Genomic DNA, 16710 nt, shown 5'->3' on the forward strand with positions numbered 1-16710 from the left:
TTCGAGGTTACTTTGGGCATGATAACATTCTTTGCCACGGGCAATAACATTCTCTATGAGCATCATTAACATTCTGTGTTGTGAACCATCCAATACAAATACTACAATAGTCTATTCAGTCTCCTGTAATCTATGTGAAACCTCAAATTATATATCACTCTTCTTCAAGTCATGGCACCAGGCCATGTTCTCAATGAAAAGGTTCCCAAAGGGAGTGCAATCAAAAATTCCGCGATCCAAGACCCCGAAGGATATTGGCCGATGCTTGAGTCCCCGATGTGCAATGGAGCTCTCGCATTAGGGCCGAGGATATTCATGAGCATCCTGGCCATCACAAGGTAAGTATGAAGAAGAAAAGAAGAGGTTTATCGAAGGGGGGAAGCTGGATATTTATACCCAGGCAGGAGCTCCCTGGCGCGAGCTAAGCGAACCTGAAATATTCTGAAAAGGGAAATTGAACAAGTGCAAACACAACAAACTTTTGCTAGCGCGTGTTCAACACCCAGTACGTACTACCGTACCTAGTCTAGTCTAGCGTCAATAGCTGGACGGACCTCCGACAAGGCTGAGAGAACATACTCTACTTGCCTTGCCCCATAGACAGACTCCCACCGCCTTGCGCCTTGCCAACACTCTCTGCCCCACCATACAGTACACTTCCGTCTCCAACCACTGCTTCAATCGCCATGGACGCCATGGACTTGACTGATGATGATGTTGCCTTCTTGAAGATATGCTCGTCCGGCGCACAGATAGACTAGTAAGCTTGCCTCGTCTCTGTCCGTCTCGCCACTTTACTGGTCGCGTTCCTAACATTGCCCCAGTGCCGTGTGGCCAGCTCTGGTCTCCCGCCTCATATATAGGCTAGAGAAGGTATGTATCATGCATGCCCCATGATATATGATGCCGTGGCATACTTGGAGACTTTATTTGCTGATACTGTACCGTTGCAGGTCATTCCAAGCCAGTTCCCAGTCCCGTCAGCGCCTCGATCGCCATCAAGTGTCACAGCTTCCCCAAATACCTTACAAGCACAAAAAACACCGCCGTCGCCATCAGCAGATAATTCGAGTCAGAGTGTGGCAGACTTAGCTCAATCGGCAGACAAGGAGAACATCACCCCAACGCCCGCGCAGAATACCAGTACCTTCGACCCAAACTCAGCAATTGCGACTAGCTCCCTCCATCCTCAACTCGACTCCCTCCTCAGTTCTATAGTCTCGACTCTCAACACTCACTTCACGTCATATCCTCCCCATACTATCCAGCGGCTGTCAGAGCTCATTCTTCAACCAAAACTCCACTACCGCAGCCTGCCTGCATATCTACACGCGTTCGATCGCGTCGTCCATGTTACATCTGGCGCACATTTATACCCCCTGCCAGCACCAGTGCCCGATGCCAATGGCGCCAAGATCCTTACCAACGGTATATCCAGTGGCCCTGACCCAGAATCAGTATCCTGGGGTAATTCAACACAAGTCCAGCCCAACCTCGGCAGCGACGAAAGCCTGGGTGGTGCTTTGCTGACTCCAATCTCATGGATCAAATCGATTTCGGCTGCGAATGGAGAGGCCGCAGCTTCTGATATGGAAGGCGAGGTCAAGACGGAGAGGACGGAAACTATTGATGGCCCGAATGGAGCTGGTAGCATCGAAACGGTTTCTGTGTCGGTGAATGGCGTTTCATCAACCACGCTGGCTGCTGTTGGTGACAGCAACAACAACAGTGAGAGTGGACTACGGGCCGAGGGTGGTGTTACGCAAGGAGAGCTCTTGCGGCAAGAACAGCGCGCAGGGGTAGTACCTGCAACTCAACTCGCCCACATGCAGCCGCATCCCAATGGCGATGGCGAAGAAGATGAGACGCCGCATGTCCGTGGCCCTGAGGAGATTGGTATGGAGGATATGGGACCTCAAGGCTCGGGGAATAATCTGCGACATGGCATACAGGGCATCGATGTTGAAGCCGCGGTTGGGAGGAAAGTCGAGGCCTTAGAGGGCGAGGAAACTGAAGAGAAGCCCTCTACCCCAAAGAGGGAGGCTGATGAAGAGATTCAGGCTAGTAGTAAGAGGGTCAAGGACGAAAATGATGGTGATGAAGATATGACGGGCGCTACTGATGCTGGGAATGATGAGAAGTAAGGACGGGAGGAACCCACAGGTTCCATTTTCCAATTATTTGCGGCACATCTGTTTTTATATGAAGTGGCTCCTGGGTATGGGAAAGGTCGCCTCAAATGACTCATGTCTTCAGCTCGTGCAGTTTGAATCGGATGACATGGAAGTTATTAGATTCCATGGGCGTTTTAGTTACTATGCGTGGGCACTTGCACCATTAGGGATCTTTGAATTGTATAATATCCATTAACTTGTTCTACATATACATATTGTTACAGTAATCTACACAGGATATCCGCAATCAGCTCTTGTACGAATCCTTCCCAAGACCCACAACATTCTTCAAGCTCCCAAACGCAAGCACATCGCTAATACGTGTCGCTCCCGACATCAACATGCACAACCTATCAATCCCACATCCCCACCCACCCGTAGGCGGCAACCCCCACTCCAGTGCTTCCAAATAACTCTCATCAATAACTGCCTCATTCTCCTCATCCTTCCACTGCACCTGCTGAACAAACTTCCGGCGCTGTTCAAACGGCGAATTCTCCTCCTCATACATGTTTGCAAGCTCCTTGTGCTGCACAAACAGCTCCACGCGAGCGGACACGAGCTGGTTGGTGGCTGGATCGCGGAAGGACTTTGCGAGGGGTGCCATGCATGCGGGGTGGTGTATTATAAAGGTCGGGGCGTCGCAGGAGGGCTCGAGGTATATCGAGGCGAGCTTGTCGAGCATTCGGGGAAGGGTGGGGGATGAAGGAAGGGGCTGGGAAAGTTCGGAGAATAGAGAGGCAATTGCTTCTGCTGCGTTCTCGGCTTCGAGGTCTGGTAGCTTGCGTCCGATTCGCTGCTCCAGGTCGGGTATAAACTCAATCCGCTGAAAGGGTGCTGTGAATAAGTTTGTATCCAGCGGGTCCAATGAAGTGAGTTTTGATGATATGAGCTCGTTCACATGGCTGGCAAGCCCCGAAAACAGGTCCTCAGTCATCTTAATGAGCTCCTCCAGGTCGGCAAAAGACTTGTAGAATTCGCAGGTTGTAAACTCGGGGTTGTGCGTTGCGTCAAGGCCTTCGTTTCGGAAGGCAGGGCCGATCTCAAACACGCGGTCCATGCCGCCCAGTATCAACCTCTTGAGCCATATTTCAGGTGCAATTCGAAGTGAGAGGGTCTTTGTTGAGAATTCCGTGGCCACCGTGTTAAAAGGGCGTGCAATCGCACCACCAGCATCCTCAGCGATGATTGGTGTCTGAACCTCGAGGAAGTCATCTGCTATTAGGAAATTGCGTAGATACTGCACGATATGAGAGCGGAGTTTTAATGTATCTGCAACTTTCTGGTTGACCAAAATATCTGCGTGTCTGTTCCTGATCCTTGTTTCCGGGTCGTCGAGGGTGTTTGGCAAGCTAGCCAGCGCAGGTGTGAGGATGACGGGGAGTTTCGTGGCATTGATAGATAGTTCACCTCTCTTTGTGCGCGTGGGCACACCTGTTATCTCTATGGAATCTGTTAATGGATGCAAAAAAAACAGCGATTTTCGAGAACCATACCGACTATATCGCCTCGTCTGGCAAGGTGGTAAAACTCCTTAAACTGCTCTGCCTGGACGTCATCCTCGGTCTGAAGACGACGCAGGTTCACCAATCCTTGGACTCTGTTCCCGTCCTGAACAACATCGAGGAATGCGAGCTTGGTGCCCGCAATTCGCGAGGAGTATAACCTCCCTAATACAATCAATCAGTCATGATGGACACAGGTGCTACGACGACTCAACATACCGCGAAGGGTCACATTGTCACTTTCTCTTGATTCTTCGGGATTCAGCACGGCATATCGTTTCTTAAACTCTGCACAACTAATTGCATTTCTATCTGGCTGGATTCGAGGGTATTTTAGGGCATTTGCATTTTGGAGCTCCTTCAGGCGCTGCTGAAAATCATCGCTTCTCTTGCCAATTGAAGTTCCTTTACTTTCTTCTGTGGGTGCACCAGCCTTGGTGCTATATGTGCATGTAGACCAGCCCGAGGCGCGGCTTGGTGACCGTGAGAGTCCAGTCAGGTTCCTGCCTGTGGAGTAAAATAATATGTAGGCATCCTTCGTCGCGAAGGACAGGTCCCTGTGCGTCCGCGGATACAAAAACTTGAGCAATGGTCTGGCAGTCATCCTGTTGTAGAAAGTGTTTGTTAGCAAAGCACTTTGAAGTCTTGAATGGACGAATTGTAGGCAAAAATGCAGCAAAATATCAGGAATTGAGATGTGAGATCAACCACCGTGAGGTGTCAGTCGCAACGGTTCTAATGTTATAAATGGTTCATCATATTGAATTGACGGGAGAATAAATGAAAAAACTTTGACAACATACCTGTATTAGTTTCAAATCATTGCGAGGTGGTTGTAGAAATGTTCAATTGGGAGAGTTGGTTATTCGCGGAGAAATGTTTTATTTGAAGCTGTGATTTTTAGCGGCTCGGTTCAAGCTTCCAGGTTCCGGGTCTTGGCGCAATTATTATCGGGAGCTAATAAAGTTGCGTATGGCCATCAAGCCTGAACATCATCATCAACGTCAATTCACAGCCTTGCCGACACTCTTTCACACACAATACCAAATCCCCAGACTACTCCTTCGCTTTTCAAGATGTCTATGTTCGGAATCGGAAGGCCGCAGCCGTCGTCGGCTGAGAAGATCGCTGCCGCCGAGCAGGAGATGGACCTCGTCACAGACATGTTCAGCAAGTGCGTCACGTCCCAGGAGCACACTACCCATTGTCTAATTTGACGAACCTTTACTAATTGCATATCCAGGCTCTCGCGCGCATGCATGAAGAAGTGTATACCCAACGATTACCGCGAGGGTGAGCTGAACAAGGGCGAGGGTGTCTGCATCGACAGGTGCGCCGCGAAATTTTTCGATGTCCAGATGAAGGTTTCGGAGATCCTACAAGCAGAGGCACAGGCGAAGGGTGCTGGTGGTGGACAGGGTCCGGGAGGAATGGGCTTTGGTGGGATGTAAGAATATGATGTGGCAGCATGACAAGGGCTTATTGGCACTCGGGGTGATCTGGTTACTTCGGCTTTTGGGATTAGACGCCTTTGGAGGCAGGGGATATATGTCTCCTCCAGGGCTTGTACGTCTTGGATTGTGGGGGGTCTCGGGGAGTGTTCTCTCGGATCTCAGCACTATTGTACTACTATATGTAAAAATTATGACATTGTCGAGCTCATTTACTCCTCCGATTATGTTTATCTTGACCCATCTGCTCGTGGATGCCACCCGTACTGGTGTGGGATATTAGAGTAGAGCATTAACTCTGTGGTATTATTGGAATCCACGTATCAGCACCTGTAGGTGGCTGGATTGGGTGCGTTTTATTGTCCCATGGCTGTAGATCCCATTGTTGCTTTCAATATGAGCTACACGCCGCTTCTCGCTACCTTTTATGTCAAGGGGATGGTTATATGGTTGTGACACGGTGTCGATATTGTACGGATGTTAAAATCTGGTATATATTAATTATCGGGGTTGATGGATTTGTTGGAGGGGGATTATTATACATGCCCATCTCAAAATGTAGAACCAAATATTCGATAATCACCCAGAGGACCATTATAATGAAACCCTTCTTTTCACCAAGGACCATAATACGACAGAACGAAAGAAAATACCTCAGTATAAACCAATGGTCAATTGTATCATTAAGTGAACTATATTACATCGCCTGGCTATGCATCCACCGTGTGTGGTCCTATTCCAATACCCGTAAATGTCCTCACTGCCCAATGCAGCCAGCCCTCAGTCTGTAGCAGCTGCTCCAACTCCGTAGCGTGAGATTCAAGGTTGTCAACCTGGGTCTCAAACTGAGCGACGCCATCTTCAACGTCTGCAACCTTGGACACAAGTGCATTGATCTCATATTCCAACTTGGCCTCCAATACCTCAATCTTGTTTGTTCCCTCCACAAGGCGAGCGCGTTCTTCCGCCAACAGATCCTGCGAGCTCTCCTGGATATTATGATAATTCTCGCTGAGCTCGTAATATAGTCTTTGAAACTCCTCTTGGTCCTCCATAGCCTGGGCTTCGAGGGCCTCGACGCTTGCAACCTTGGATTTTACCCACTCGCTAACATTGATGTTGAGTTCTAGGACTCTATCATGTAGTCTATTCTCGTCTTCGGCCACATATCGTGGGCCAAAGGTATAGCCTGTCCTGCCCGCAGGAGCACTTATATCTTGCCACTTCAAAACAGCCTCTGATACGTCACTGAAGGACAGATGGCGGGGCCATCGTGCCTCGTTTTGGGTCTGCTCGTATACAGATTCCACATTGGCAACGCTCCTGCGCCTGTAAATGAACATGTTATTCGGACGGCGCTGTGTAACTTGGGGTGGCTCATCTAGATCTGCATTACCGCTGGCGGACCCATTGATGGAAGGTTCAGCAGTGGCGACTTCGCCATTGACAATCGCCGGCTTGGCAGGTGGGGTGACTTTCTTTTCAAGCTTTGATGGTAATTTATCAGCTTGTGATGTGTCTGATCCTTGCTGAATATTGACTTTATTGTCACTCGAAGGGGATTCCGAGTCTCGTACTCTGGCCGATTCCCGTGCTATGGCCGATGGAGTTGTCGTTAACAGTGGATACTGGTCCTTCCGATATCCGCCCTGATACTCCTCAGGCTTGGTTTTCCACGAGAAAGCCTTTCCCATGTTCCCCGGTGTAGCGGAAGTTCCAGTGTTGGGATCGAAGTTTGCAGTGCCAGGGGTGAGATAATAGCCACCCTCCCCCTCTATTCCCTCATCTTTTGAATGCCTGCTAGCATGGCCCCTTAATCCAACAGCGTCCTTTATACGCCCAAAGCCAGAGCGTGCATCATTCATTTTGCCTGTCACGCTCTTGAACACTGTTTTGCGGAGCTGCGGATCCCTCTCGTTTGACGGTTCAGACAGACTAACCGCCGATCCTGGAGATCGAACTGGATAAATGGAGTTTGCGGTCTTCTCTCTTCGCAACTCATCGTCGTCCTCAACGGGGGTAGGTTCATTTTTCCTGTTGGACCATACGTAACCGCCAGACGTATCCCGACTGAAAACCATATTTCCATTCTCGGGCAATGATTTCCCGAAGTTGTCTCCAGTTCCGGTCCTCTTTTGTTTCCCATACCATAGCCATTTTGAACGGTCGCCATTAACAAGTGATACCAATCGGTCGATGTCTAGGGTCTCTATGTCCCCAATGCCAGCCTTGTCACGCGCTCCAACCATACCCATCATCATCTCACCGCCCTTTCCACTGAGCTCGACCACTGTGGACTTCACAGCCTTTGGCACTGCCCAACCTTCACCAGCTGCGGCCTTTGCTGTGCATCGGCGCAAGCACGCAAGAGTCTGCCTATCAAGCCTGCGAGTACGCTCCAACTTTTGAGATTTTTGAAAGTAAGCGATGCCGCGTTTTAGACTGGTGATGTCGAAGGCATCCTTTGCGACAGGCGCACCGCAGTAATTCAGACGATTCCGAGCACCCATCAGCATGCCAATGAGGGCGGCTACCGTTGTTGGACCAAGGATGCCATCGGCTGGCTCGATATTATAATATTCAGACCCAAATTCAGTCCACCAGTCGTTGATGGCCCTTTCCGTAACGTCACAAAGTAAACCATCTGCGTATTCTTGCTCTAACTTCCCAAACATCATCAAAGCAACTTGACAGAGCTTCACCAACTCAATGACGGCACTGTACAGGTCGATGCGGTCGCTTGTCTTGTACAGCTGCTGGAATTTGGCTTGTGTGGCGGCCACTGGCTGAGCGAGACTCAAGCCGGACCGTCCTGAGCACCCCAGCCTCTTCAGATTTTCATTGACAATAAAATCCTCTCGATGGCTCTTGATATCGCCATCTGGCACGGGAATGACGGTCAGAGCTGAAGGGAAACCACTCAGATTTGTGACCATAAGCATCCCGAGAGGTGTTTCTTTCGGCCTTGCGTGGAATTGGGATATTGCCTTGAAGTAAACCCGGAGACGTGGAGACCAGGCATCCTCATTGGCCGGCACACCCAAGACTCCAACCAGAACGGTATGTGTAGGGTCTCCTGTAAAAGTCGTTATGACGAATGTGGGATGTACGCGAGAGCATGCCCATTGCTCAACCAAGTATAGCTGGTAGCCTTTAAGCTGCCCCCGGCGCTCCAATACAATCGTTGACGAGTCATCTTCGAGATACCTTTACTAGGTTAGCAGTTGACACAAGTATTATCGCATCTTTGAGTGACTAACCTGAACGCTATGGGGTCGGTAAAGACAAATCGTCGGTGGGACCCAGTAGACCCCGACTGTTGTATATTGGTTTCTGGAGTGCCACGGGTGGCGTTGCCGTCAAGAGAAGCTGGCCTAGGACTCTTTGATGAGCTAGCCTGAACTGAAGATGTTCGAGAGAGAGTCCAGTCTTCCTCACGGTGGAGCCGAGCGTCTGATTGCAAGAAAGAACTGGGTGCCATCTTTTTCGTTATGGCGGTGTGCCCAAGTCTGGGCGTTCGCCGTACTCAGCGAAGAAATTTCCTGTGAGCCTAGTGACAGGCCGTTCATATCAACGTCCCCTCCTGCCACTGTCGGTTGTAGAAGGCTCAGGGCAAATGCTGAATAGCTCCTATCCGGATCATTGTACAAGCATGTGGTCCGGCAGCGGAGACATGAATGCTTCGGAAACCTGTGCAGTACGGACACGAGCCACCCAGCTTTAATGGATGTTCTTTTGGTCTGGCAAAAGCTCAGCGTATGGAACTGGATCGTAGAAGAACTCAACAAGAAAGGCGTTGAGTGTTTGGATATTGCAATGTCGAGGTCATGGAAGCTTCGAACTCGATTTGACGTACGGGTAGCATGTGGGGTACGTACCGGCGGGAAGCTTCTTATCGGCGTCTGCGGCATGACACCAAGGTTCCTCTGACCCCAGTAGTGCGGAAGACGTCCCGGATCCAGAGCGGGTCCACGATGACCAGCATGCCATCGACGACTGAGCTCTTGCAACATCAAATACAGAAGTTCACTGTCCTCCGACCATACGCTGCACAAAGGACCTCACTTACCCTTCAGATCGCAGGGTCATATGGCCCGATGACATGTATATCATCTCTTCAAACCCTCGAAGTAGATGAGACCCTAGGATCCCGACGAAGGTGAACCACTGTGACGGTGGGGTAACCATTTCAACATGGAAGCGCTTCAATTAGAGCTTGCCCGGCTGCAGAAAGACGCCTCACTATCACAGAGTATTGAGGATGTTGACAAAGTCTTGGAGCAGCTGTGCAATGCACGGGAGGCAATTGCAGCAGGTTAGGACCACCATCACAGGCACTCTACGTCAGCACACCGCTGACAGACCTCCAGACTCGAACACTGCATCAATAACCCTTGCCAAGTTGCAGAATCCATTTAAACAGGGACTGGATAGAGTCACAGATGACCTTAAGAAGATATACTCTGCGCATAATAAATATGGAAAGGCGTTGGATAAGGTATGGAACCGGTCGTGGCACTGATGCTCAAGCTAACTCTTGATCTTCTAGAACCTATCGCAGAAGTCTCTTCCATCAGAAACCCTCTCGACCGATTATGATGCTCTTGCTTCACATCCGACCCTTATCAACCGGGCTATTGCCATGCATCTTCTTCGCGAGGGCCAGTTCGGTGTTGCTTCTACATTCATCGAAGAGGCGCACGCGAGCCCACCAGAAGCAAAGCCTACCCCAGGAACGCCGAATCCATATCCCGGTGATGAAGAGGAGTTTACATCCCTAAAGTCTCAAGAGCTACAAGCGAAGTTCGCGAACATGTACGCCATATTGGGACACCTCCGAGAGAGGAACTTGTTGCCAGCCATTGAATGGGCTAGGGAACATAGTTCTGAACTGGAGAAGCGAGGTAGCAACCTTGAATTTGAGCTTACCAAGCTACAATACGTCTGGCTCTTCCAAGGACCTCAGGTGAACGGCCTACCGAACGATTCACGGAATGGTCTCCTCGGGGCTATTACATATGCACGGGAAAACTTTGGGCGGTTCCAGGCTCGCTTCCTCCGCGACATCCAGCAGTTGTCTGCAGCCATGGCATTTGAGTCGAACTTGCAAGACTCGCCGTATCGTCTCACTTTTGAGACCGACAGTGCCTGGAGCGAAGTTGCACAATCGTTTACGCGTGAATTCTGCTCCCTACTTGGGTTATCTGCAGATTCACCCCTCTACATTTCTGTCACGGCTGGGGCCATTGCGCTCCCCACGTTACTCAAACTGGCGAATATCATGAAGGAGAAGCGGACGGAGTGGACGACGCAGCACGAGCTGCCCGTTGAAATACCACTGCCAAGGTCGATGACTTACCACGCGATCTTTGTCTGCCCAGTCAGCAAAGAACAGAGCACTGAGCAGAACCCTCCAATGATGATGCCGTGCGGCCATGTCGTCGCCAAAGAGAGTCTGCAGAGGCTGAGCAAGGGCCAGCGGTTCAAGTGCCCCTACTGCCCCAGCGAGAGCTTTCCAAGGGACGCAAAGGAGATATATCTATGAGGGAGACCCGAGGTATGGTATGGTGGCTATTCACATATATATGTGTAGTATGAGGCATTGGGACAACTTACTCTACTCAGGGTAAATCCAGGGCTAGGCGTTTGGTGACAGGAGATATAAGTGGACCAAAGCGCCCACATACTCCGTTCACACACAGCCCCGCAACAGAGATCCAAAGTGATGGAAGGCTGTCTAAGGTGCCGGTTAGCAGTGCTTTTGCAATAGTTGAGTCAAACTCAGATATGCGGCCGGTGGGTTACTATAGCAATGCTACTCGGACCGCATGGACCAAATAGGGCCTTGGCGAGATCCGCTAAGAGGAGTCCGACATGTCTCAGCGCCCGAGGGTTGCATTTTACCAAAGTACATACTGCAGGCAGATATAAATATTATTGTTATTGTTTTACTTTTTTTTTTGTTCGGGCAGCGCAGTCGCAGAGTTACAGCGCCGTGAAATATCATCTCCGGCACTGTAATCAACCCGCCGTGCATCCGCCGAACGCGCCGACGGTCTGCCTCACAAATGCCTAACCTGGGCGAAAAGGGGCAATCGCTCGGGCGAGTGAGAGAGTACAGTAAGGCTCCTCCGCGCGGTCTTTCATTAGATTGCAGATCCTGGGTGGGGCGGGCGCATTTTTGTGTCTTTTTCTCAACGCAACGACCGTGACCCATACACTTTGTACTCTTTTTACTGCCTGTTAGGGGAAGATAAAGTACTTTTACAGAGAACGAGCGAAGGGCAAGAGAAAAAGTTCTCCGCTAGGTGTCTGGGCGATGGATTACGAGGGCAGGGAGGGGGGCACATCATTTGACTGGCGGGAGGGCATCTCTCTTGCAAGATTCCCTCTTTTTTTTTTTCACGTGTGTGCCACCGCGCCAACAGGCTTGGAGTGCGTGCTGTGCACCGTGAGTGTGCGCCGTGTAACTGTGGCAGTAGCAGGGGTGTGAAGGCGATCGGCGCGTTGATGTGCAGAGTACCAGTGGATGAGAGCATATGAGGGAGGCGGGTTTATGTAATTATTAATGAACGGCATAGCGCGACGACGGGAAAGATGAGGTGCTGGTGGTCATGTGTGATGATGTGAGGTAAGTGGCGATTGTGTAGTCGTCGTGGGTGGTGGATGGGGGTGGTGGGATGGCGATGGATAGTGGTTGCTTTGTTGCTTGGGAGGAGGAGTTTGTTGTGAGTCTATCAGCGGCGGCATCTCTCGTCGCCACAGAGTATAGTATGTGGAGTACCATGGGATGTTATGTACTGTGTGTGTGGTGTATACCTGATAAAAGGTGCATGGCTCCAGTCTGAAGTTAGAGTAGTTAGAGTAGAGTGTACATGGTCCTTGGTGCTCATGCTCGTGCTTGTGTTCGTGAGGGTGGTGAATGGTGAATGGTGGATGGATGGCCTAGACGGGGGGTATCAGGATCGTCAAGGATGGTGCATGAAGAGAGGTTGTTGAGCCGTGGAAGAGGTGGGAAGGGAAGGGCTCGATCATCCTCGTCCTCCTCCTCGGCACTGCACCTGTGCTGCATCGTTGGTGCGAGACTCTAAAAACGGTCATGCGCCCCTTCAATAGATAACGGTGCAGTGCAGTACAGACAGACAGTGCAGCGTACAGACAGTTCTAAGTATGGCATAAGTATGGCATATGGACTGTATGAGTGAATATAGTCGTCGATGGCTGTGAAACCCCTAACTCACATCTCCATCTCCATCTCCGATACACTCTTGATGCACTCCAGATGCCATACAGTGAGCACATGCACTTCTCACGTTGATAAGACAGTAATCAGTGAATATGTGGGTGATGTGGGTGATGTGGGTGGGTGCTTGGGTACCGCATACCCGTATAGCACGCGTATGGGTACATATGTCGAGTATAGTGTTGCATATATTAGTATACGGTAGTTGTGGGAACGGTACTTGAGATGGATGGGATGGCTTGGGATGGGTTAGGGTGGGATGGGTGTGTGTGGATGGGAATGGGTGTGTGGATGGATGGGTCGGCAGGTGGGTGAACGAGGGTCTTGCCGTACTCCGTACTGACTGTACTACTACACTAACACCTAACTAACTAGCTACTGTAACTAACTACCAATACAAGAATAGAGTGAGGTGAGTAAGTAAGTGAGTAAGTGAGAGGCGGAGGAAGAGGAAGAGGATGACAGAGCTTCTTTTCAGGCTCGAGACTCAACTGTTTCTCCCTGCACACTATATCCAGTATATCCAGTATATCTAGCAAAGCATGTCTCTACTACACATGCCGTGTCTAGAACCCAATTGCTCGTACGGTAGGTACTATACTCGAATAGAGTGAGTACTGGAGTATTCCACTACTTTACCTCTACGACTTCTACTACTTCTACTCCCTCTTACAACCTCTACTACCTCTCTACTCGTACCGTAACTCCTAAAATATCGATAAATTGGTAAACAGCTAACTGCCAATCTCCCACGCCACATCCCACACCACATCTCATACCACTCCTCGTCGCCTACTCGTCACCTACTCGCCGCCCTCAACCACGCTGTTACTCCGTAGGCCACGCCCATTCCACCTCCGTCCCACCTCTCAAACCGCCTCATACACCACAGAAGAGTACTCACTCTCCTCTCACCTGTGGAGTAGAGACAGTACTCGAGAATAGCCAGGCGAACATTCGATCTTCGTATCAGTGACCAATCTCCCACGCCCACATTAAGCCTATCCACCAAGTCCTCGAAACCCCGATATTTCTCCTGATCACCTCCTTTTATTGTACCTCCTCTACTCCTTTTTCTGCTTTCTGTGGATACAATACACCTAAAGTATCCACCAAAGTTAGAGTCAACACGGACGGCGGACCTACGCGTCAATTCATTGGCCTGGACCAGACTTTCGAGACCACTGACCATCACCCACAGGCCACCACCGGCCATCACAGGCCACCACTGTGAGGTACTTCACACCATTTACCACCACTAGACACCACCAAATCACCCCACCGAACCACTAACCAGGTGGATACCTCTCTATTAAATTCTGTCTAATTTAGCATCCATTTAACTTAATGCGCACTATCCCTCAAACGGCAATCTCCTGTCCCACATCGGCCCTAACCACCCCTAGCCTCGTATGCTTTTTACGCTTTTCGGATCTTTTTATCCTCTTTTAGTCATTTTGCCCCATTACGGACCCATATAGTTTTTCGTAATTTCCCCAATTTCCCTCCGACAAACTCCTGACTGACACCTCGACCTCTTAGCCTGACAGGCCCAGCTCCATAATCCCTGTCACTACCTTCCCTACCAAAGCCCACTACTCCTGCTCTCGTCCAATCACAGCCCTCCCTCGTTGCCAATCTAATAAAACCCCGTCGCTTCCGTTACTTCGTTACATTTCTTTCGCCATCCACCATCCCTTCTCTCGCCATTCAAATACTCCCCCTCGCGTACTTCTTCCCAAATTTTTTTTTTTTCTACTCATCCCAACCTTTCTTCCTTACCAAATACCCTTTATTTACTCCCATTTCCTCTTGGGCAGATCTTATAATCTCTCTAATCCAATTCTCTTCAAACACCATCACAATGTCTGAGATCCAAAAGCCAGTTGAGGAGGTCGTCGCCGTCGTTGAGGCTGCACCTGCTGAGGTCGTCGCCGCACCTGTCGAGGAGGTTGCCCCAGTTGAGGTCGCCCCCGTCGAGGTTGCTGCTGCCACCACCGAGGAGGCCACCGCAGAGGCCGCTGTTGAGACCCCGAAGAAGGAGTTTGAGGGTGAGGGTGTTATCGGCTACAAGGCACCAGGTGGTTTCATTAAGTAAGTTATTCCGCAGATCGAAATCGTATGATACGAAATCGAATCATTTTATCACATGTTCCACAAATACTAATTCATACATCAGGAAGCTTGCTGGTTTCCAGAAGCGTTTCTTCTGGTTCGGCACTGATGCCGTTGAGGTGAAGAGCCTCTCCAACTACCTCCGTGGCGAGAAGCCAGAGGCTGGCAACCACAACGCCGCCTGGGCTTCCCAGACCGGAAAGGGTCTCCTCTACTTCAGCAAGCAGGCTGGAGAGAAGAGCGCCCCAGTTGGCCTCATCAACCTCGTAAGTGATACACAAATTCACGTGCTTTACACTCAAGACATCGACTAACAAATATTCACAGGCCGATATCACCGATATCAAGGAGGATGGTACCGTTGAGTTCTCTTTCGTCAGCCACAGCCAGAAGCACGTCTTCCAGGCCGCCAACCTTGTCGACCGTGACAGCTGGGTCGCCGCCCTCAAGGAGAAGTCCGTCGAGGCCAAGGAGAGCACCGAGGCCATCACTGGCAGCGAGGGTTACAAGGAGCAGCTTGCCAGCTTGAGTAAGCCTGTCGTTGTCGCCGCCAAGGTTGAGGACAAGAAGGAGGAGAAGGCTGTCGCCGCTGAGGAGACCAAGCCCGAGGAGGTTAAGGAGGTCGCTAAGGAGGAGACCAAGGAGGAGAAGAAGGCCCGCACCAAGAGCCGCTCTGCCAGCCGCAAGCGCAACTCCATCTTCGGTGGATTCAACTTGGGAAGCAAGAAGGAGGAGGTCGTCGTCGCCGACAAGGCTGTCACCGAGGAGGAGCCAGTTGCTGAGGCCGCCCCAGTCGAGGCTGCTGTTGTTGAGGAGGCTGCTGCCCCTGTTGAGGCCGCTGCCACTGAGGCCGCCGTTGTCGAGGAGGCTGTTGTCCCAGAGACCCGCCCAGCTGCTTCCAAGCGCCACTCTTCCCTCTTTGACTTCAAGTCCCGCTTTGGATCCAAGAAGGCTACTTCCGAGGTTACCCCAGCTGTCCCAGCCAAGGATGATGAGGTTGTGACCAGCACCGAGGCCCCAGTTATCCCTGCCGTTGAGCAGTCCGAGCCCCTTGCTACCAGCATTGCTAGCCCCGCCACCGTCCCCGCTGAGGAGGTTGTTGCCGGAGAGCCCGTTGCTGAGGTCGCCCCCGAGGCCACCAAGGCTGAGAAGCGCAAGTCTGCCCTTCCATTCGGTCTTGGACAGAAGAAGGAGAAGGTCGAGAAGGCCCTCGAGGCTGAGGTCGAGAAGGCCGAGAAGTCCCTCTCCCCCTTCGCCAAGCTCCGCCAGACTGTGAAGGGCAAGGCCTCGCCAAAGGCCGCCGAGAAGGCTGCTGAAACTGAGGCCGAGACCCCAGCCGCAACTGAGGCCGCCGCCGAGACCACCGTTGAGGCCGCCGCTGAGGAGCCCGTCGTCGCTGCACCAATCCAGACCACGACCCCCGTCGTTTCCGCCACCGCCTAAACGATAAATTAATGAGTCCTCATCTCCGTCGTTCTGGATCGCATCTCGTTACCATACCCACGATACCACCTTGATTTTGCATCAGGTCTGTTTTGTCATTGCATTTTCTGCTTGTGTTGATACCCCTATACCCAGGCTGTTTCTCTCATCTGCCGCTAGGGCACACTCACTCCATAATACTTAATATATTTGAGATTGTCCTGTTATATACATACTTCTATATATGATTGTGATTGCATTGTAATTTGTGAATGCTAGTTTGGCAATATACCCAGCTGTTCAGTTTGTAAAGGTAACATCAGTTACTTGTAACATAATCTTGTAAAAACGACCCACGTTGAACCTGCGGCAGCCGGTTATGGATTAGGCGCTTATAATAAGTCAACTCAAACCACCTGTTCAGATCATCTATAATTATACAAATTAGCACTATGCTATATTATATTAGATAAATTATTGCCCATCAGTTCTACGAACTGCACTTTACTGTATTAATAGGTATTAGGAGAAAATTCCCACACCAAAATTGGCCGAGTGTCTAAATACTCAATGGTATTTTTCCAGCTCATTATTCGCACAAGTCTTCTACAAAGCTTTGTGCGGCACAAGTATAATCTCAGTTACCTTCTCTTCATAGATATATATATATTCAACTAACCCACAGTTTACTCGTTGCAAATAACCTGTAGACTACATACGTTATACGGACCGAGCCGCCTACTCCAAAGATGCATTGGCAAAATTGCCTTCGCAAATAAAATCAGTTTCACACAGGGTAG

General features: G+C 50.5%; 7 protein-coding genes across 7 annotated transcripts; 5 read left to right on the plus strand and 2 right to left on the minus strand.

Moving 5' to 3' along the window:
- Positions 1 to 171: 171 nt before the first annotated feature.
- VE01_05721 (uncharacterized protein) lies at positions 172 to 425 on the plus strand (the record flags this gene model as incomplete). The annotated part of the gene is made up of 2 exons (XM_018275181.1): positions 172 to 338; positions 401 to 425. 2 exons carry the CDS (start codon positions 172 to 174, stop codon positions 423 to 425), a joined length of 192 nt encoding a protein of 63 aa, XP_018130158.1.
- A 121-nt stretch (positions 426 to 546) lies between these two features.
- On the plus strand, positions 547 to 2444 carry VE01_05722 (uncharacterized protein). The gene is made up of 3 exons (XM_018275182.2): positions 547 to 760; positions 825 to 873; positions 954 to 2444. The coding sequence occupies exons 1-3, from the start codon at positions 687 to 689 to the stop codon at positions 2142 to 2144; spliced, it is 1314 nt and encodes a 437-aa protein (XP_018130157.1). The 5' UTR covers positions 547 to 686; the 3' UTR covers positions 2145 to 2444.
- VE01_05723 (uncharacterized protein) lies at positions 2360 to 4547 on the minus strand. Its single transcript, XM_018275183.2, has 4 exons — positions 4483 to 4547; positions 3899 to 4284; positions 3671 to 3844; positions 2360 to 3617 (listed from the first exon to the last, which is right to left on the minus strand). Exons 2-4 carry the CDS (start codon positions 4281 to 4283, stop codon positions 2422 to 2424), a joined length of 1755 nt encoding a protein of 584 aa, XP_018130156.1. The 5' UTR covers position 4284; positions 4483 to 4547; the 3' UTR covers positions 2360 to 2421.
- Positions 4548 to 4637: 90 nt separating this feature from the next.
- On the plus strand, positions 4638 to 5411 carry TIM10 (protein transporter tim10). The gene is made up of 2 exons (XM_018275184.2): positions 4638 to 4853; positions 4923 to 5411. Exons 1-2 carry the CDS (start codon positions 4756 to 4758, stop codon positions 5128 to 5130), a joined length of 306 nt encoding a protein of 101 aa, XP_018130155.1. The 5' UTR covers positions 4638 to 4755; the 3' UTR covers positions 5131 to 5411.
- A 399-nt stretch (positions 5412 to 5810) lies between these two features.
- On the minus strand, positions 5811 to 9027 carry VE01_05725 (uncharacterized protein). Its single transcript, XM_018275185.2, has 2 exons — positions 8391 to 9027; positions 5811 to 8337 (listed from the first exon to the last, which is right to left on the minus strand). The coding sequence occupies exons 1-2, from the start codon at positions 8609 to 8611 to the stop codon at positions 5841 to 5843; spliced, it is 2718 nt and encodes a 905-aa protein (XP_018130154.1). The 5' UTR covers positions 8612 to 9027; the 3' UTR covers positions 5811 to 5840.
- A 93-nt stretch (positions 9028 to 9120) lies between these two features.
- On the plus strand, positions 9121 to 12008 carry VE01_05726 (uncharacterized protein). The gene is made up of 3 exons (XM_018275186.2): positions 9121 to 9445; positions 9501 to 9628; positions 9680 to 12008. The coding sequence occupies exons 1-3, from the start codon at positions 9325 to 9327 to the stop codon at positions 10673 to 10675; spliced, it is 1245 nt and encodes a 414-aa protein (XP_018130153.1). The 5' UTR covers positions 9121 to 9324; the 3' UTR covers positions 10676 to 12008.
- A 1902-nt stretch (positions 12009 to 13910) lies between these two features.
- VE01_05727 (uncharacterized protein) lies at positions 13911 to 16136 on the plus strand. The gene is made up of 3 exons (XM_018275187.2): positions 13911 to 14467; positions 14553 to 14754; positions 14816 to 16136. The coding sequence occupies exons 1-3, from the start codon at positions 14238 to 14240 to the stop codon at positions 15929 to 15931; spliced, it is 1548 nt and encodes a 515-aa protein (XP_018130152.1). The 5' UTR covers positions 13911 to 14237; the 3' UTR covers positions 15932 to 16136.
- Positions 16137 to 16710: the final 574 nt, after the last annotated feature.

The sequence above is a fragment of the Pseudogymnoascus verrucosus genome (assembly GCF_001662655.1).
Source record: "Pseudogymnoascus verrucosus strain UAMH 10579 unplaced genomic scaffold scaffold_23, whole genome shotgun sequence".
Lineage (NCBI taxonomy): Eukaryota > Fungi > Ascomycota > Leotiomycetes > Thelebolales > Thelebolaceae > Pseudogymnoascus > Pseudogymnoascus verrucosus.

Bases quoted from the DNA above. Each gene is read 5' to 3' on its own strand.
- VE01_05722 (XM_018275182.2), top strand. From the start codon at position 687: ATGGACGCCATGGACTTGACTGATGATGATGTTGCCTTCTTGAAGATA. The intron at 761-824 runs GTAAGCTTGCCT...ACATTGCCCCAG, and splicing joins TCCGGCGCACAGATAGACTA to TGCCGTGTGGCCAGCTCTGG. The intron at 874-953 runs GTATGTATCATG...GTACCGTTGCAG, and splicing joins TCATATATAGGCTAGAGAAG to GTCATTCCAAGCCAGTTCCC.
- VE01_05723 (XM_018275183.2), bottom strand. From the start codon at position 4,283: ATGACTGCCAGACCATTGCTCAAGTTTTTGTATCCGCGGACGCACAGG. The intron at 3,845-3,898 runs GTATGTTGAGTC...TGATTGTATTAG, and splicing joins TGACAATGTGACCCTTCGCG to GGAGGTTATACTCCTCGCGA. The intron at 3,618-3,670 runs GTATGGTTCTCG...CAGATTCCATAG, and splicing joins CAGACGAGGCGATATAGTCG to AGATAACAGGTGTGCCCACG.
- TIM10 (XM_018275184.2), top strand. From the start codon at position 4,756: ATGTCTATGTTCGGAATCGGAAGGCCGCAGCCGTCGTCGGCTGAGAAG. The intron at 4,854-4,922 runs GTGCGTCACGTC...TTGCATATCCAG, and splicing joins GTCACAGACATGTTCAGCAA to GCTCTCGCGCGCATGCATGA.
- VE01_05725 (XM_018275185.2), bottom strand. From the start codon at position 8,611: ATGGCACCCAGTTCTTTCTTGCAATCAGACGCTCGGCTCCACCGTGAG. The intron at 8,338-8,390 runs GTTAGTCACTCA...AACCTAGTAAAG, and splicing joins ACCGACCCCATAGCGTTCAG to GTATCTCGAAGATGACTCGT.
- VE01_05726 (XM_018275186.2), top strand. From the start codon at position 9,325: ATGGAAGCGCTTCAATTAGAGCTTGCCCGGCTGCAGAAAGACGCCTCA. The intron at 9,446-9,500 runs GTTAGGACCACC...ACAGACCTCCAG, and splicing joins ACGGGAGGCAATTGCAGCAG to ACTCGAACACTGCATCAATA. The intron at 9,629-9,679 runs GTATGGAACCGG...TTGATCTTCTAG, and splicing joins ATGGAAAGGCGTTGGATAAG to AACCTATCGCAGAAGTCTCT.
- VE01_05727 (XM_018275187.2), top strand. From the start codon at position 14,238: ATGTCTGAGATCCAAAAGCCAGTTGAGGAGGTCGTCGCCGTCGTTGAG. The intron at 14,468-14,552 runs GTAAGTTATTCC...TTCATACATCAG, and splicing joins GCACCAGGTGGTTTCATTAA to GAAGCTTGCTGGTTTCCAGA. The intron at 14,755-14,815 runs GTAAGTGATACA...AAATATTCACAG, and splicing joins CAGTTGGCCTCATCAACCTC to GCCGATATCACCGATATCAA.